The sequence below is a fragment of the Nestor notabilis genome, unplaced genomic scaffold (assembly GCF_000696875.1).
Source record: "Nestor notabilis isolate BGI_N333 unplaced genomic scaffold, ASM69687v1 scaffold24072, whole genome shotgun sequence".
Taxonomy (NCBI): Eukaryota; Metazoa; Chordata; class Aves; order Psittaciformes; family Psittacidae; genus Nestor; species Nestor notabilis.
Genome location: NW_009917315.1, coordinates 336 through 2052, shown reverse-complemented (window position 1 = coordinate 2052; position 1717 = coordinate 336). Strand labels below are relative to the sequence as shown.

At 57.5% G+C, this 1717-nt stretch overlaps 1 protein-coding gene across 1 annotated transcript in view; it reads left to right on the top strand.

Moving 5' to 3' along the window:
* Positions 1–935: 935 nt before the first annotated feature.
* GNG13 (guanine nucleotide binding protein (G protein), gamma 13) overlaps positions 936–1717 on the top strand; it is a 1049-nt gene continuing 267 nt past the window's right edge. Inside the window, exon 1 of the mRNA XM_010009172.1 lies at positions 936–1033. Within this exon, the coding sequence (XP_010007474.1) occupies positions 936–1033 (98 nt within the window). The remainder of the gene's footprint in view (positions 1034–1717) is intronic.

Genomic DNA, 1717 nt, shown 5'->3' with positions numbered 1-1717 from the left:
GATGCTGCGCTCCGGGCGCTCGCCCTCTTCCCGGGCATGGATGTTATTCCAAGGGATGCTCTGCGGAGGAGCCGAGCTGGGGCAGCCCGTGCATGGCCGGATCTGAGCCGTGCTGGTGTGTGGAAGGATATAGTGTCCCCCCCAAAACCCCAGCGCTTGCCTGCCCCTGTAACGGGGGCTTCAGCGTGGTTTGGGTGCTGTGTCTCAGCCAACCCAGGTGCAAAGCTGGGTGCTGCCCTGTGCTTCTGCGTGCTGGAGGGTCTGGGGTCATGGCAGGGGAAAGGCCTCTTGTGCCACTAATTGATGGGGGGATAGAGGGAGCCAAGTGCTTGCAGAAGGTCTCATGGTCACAGCTTTTGCCTCAGTTTCCCCTTCATACCTGTCCCCACCGTTAGCCAGCACCCAGGGCCACTGTATGGGGGTGCTGAGGTGGTACATGGTGATCTGTCTTGCTCCCCACATCAGAGGTGACCATCCACATAAGCCACTTCCAGGGTTATCTACCGAGCCATGTGGATGCTCAAAACCCCTCCTGGTCCTGCTTGGGCCTACGTACAATCAGGAGGAGGTCCCCAAATAGCCCCCGGCTGTTATTTGCCCCTCTCCACCCCAAGCAATGCAACCATCCAAATTGTGGCCAGGTGCATGCACCCACAGCTACAAGAAGCCAGCGCTGGGCACCCGTCCTGTGCCATGCCAGGCTGCCCCCCACAGGTAAGTGCAGCATCACAAGAACAACCCCAAAACCTCCTGTAGCCATGGGCTGTTCTGCCATGGGGCTGGAAGCCTGCCCCGGAGCATGGTGGCACACTGTGAGCAACCTGGGGACCTCCTCTTTATGAGGTACAGAGCTGGGGGGGTCAGGGCAGGATGTGGCCATGGGATGCGGCACCAACATCCTCATCTGCAGCCCCACAGGGCCCCCGGGTGCCACCATGGATGAGTGGGACCTTCCGCAGTGGAAGAAGGAGGTGGAGAGCCTCAAGTACCAGCTGGCTTACAAGCGGGAGATGTCCTCCAAGACAATACCTGAGTGAGTGGTGCCCCCATCCCTCCCATCCCTCTATCCCTGTGAGGAGTCCGGCTCTTCCAACACCAACATCCCCCTTCAAATCACTGGGGGCCCCAAAATGAGGCAGGTTCAGAGATTTTCTCTTTATGGCTCTTCAAAGCCCCCCCAGACCCAGCAACAGAAACCCACCAGCACCAGCGCTGATGCCCGCAAAGCTCCTTTCCACTAAGTCCTTCCCATCCCAGCTCCTTTCCAGCTGCCCAACCTCAGTGGTGACCGGGACGTGGCAGCAGCCATAGAGACCCCTTGACACCCCAGGTGCCCCCCAAAACCCCTCCCAGCCTCCAGGCTCATCCAGACAAGTGTTCTAACCTCCCCCCCTGCAGAGCTCAACACACTTAGAGCTGCAAAACAAAGTCATGGGTAAGTGTTTCCCATCCCTCGTTTGTACCTCACTGCTCCTCAGGTGAAGGTACCTGGTTCATCCCACCCGATAACCCAGCTCATGGCCCCATCGCTCGCTTAGAAAGGGGGGGGGGACAGAAAAAGAGCAACTTTAGCAAGTAAGTTTTAAACCATCATAACTGAGCTTTAAACCACATCATAAATGAGTTTTAAACGCACAACATAAAGACCATCCCCACTCCAGCAGCACAGGGACAGCCACAGACGGGGGGGATAAAAGGCTTCTATTAAGCTCGTTTC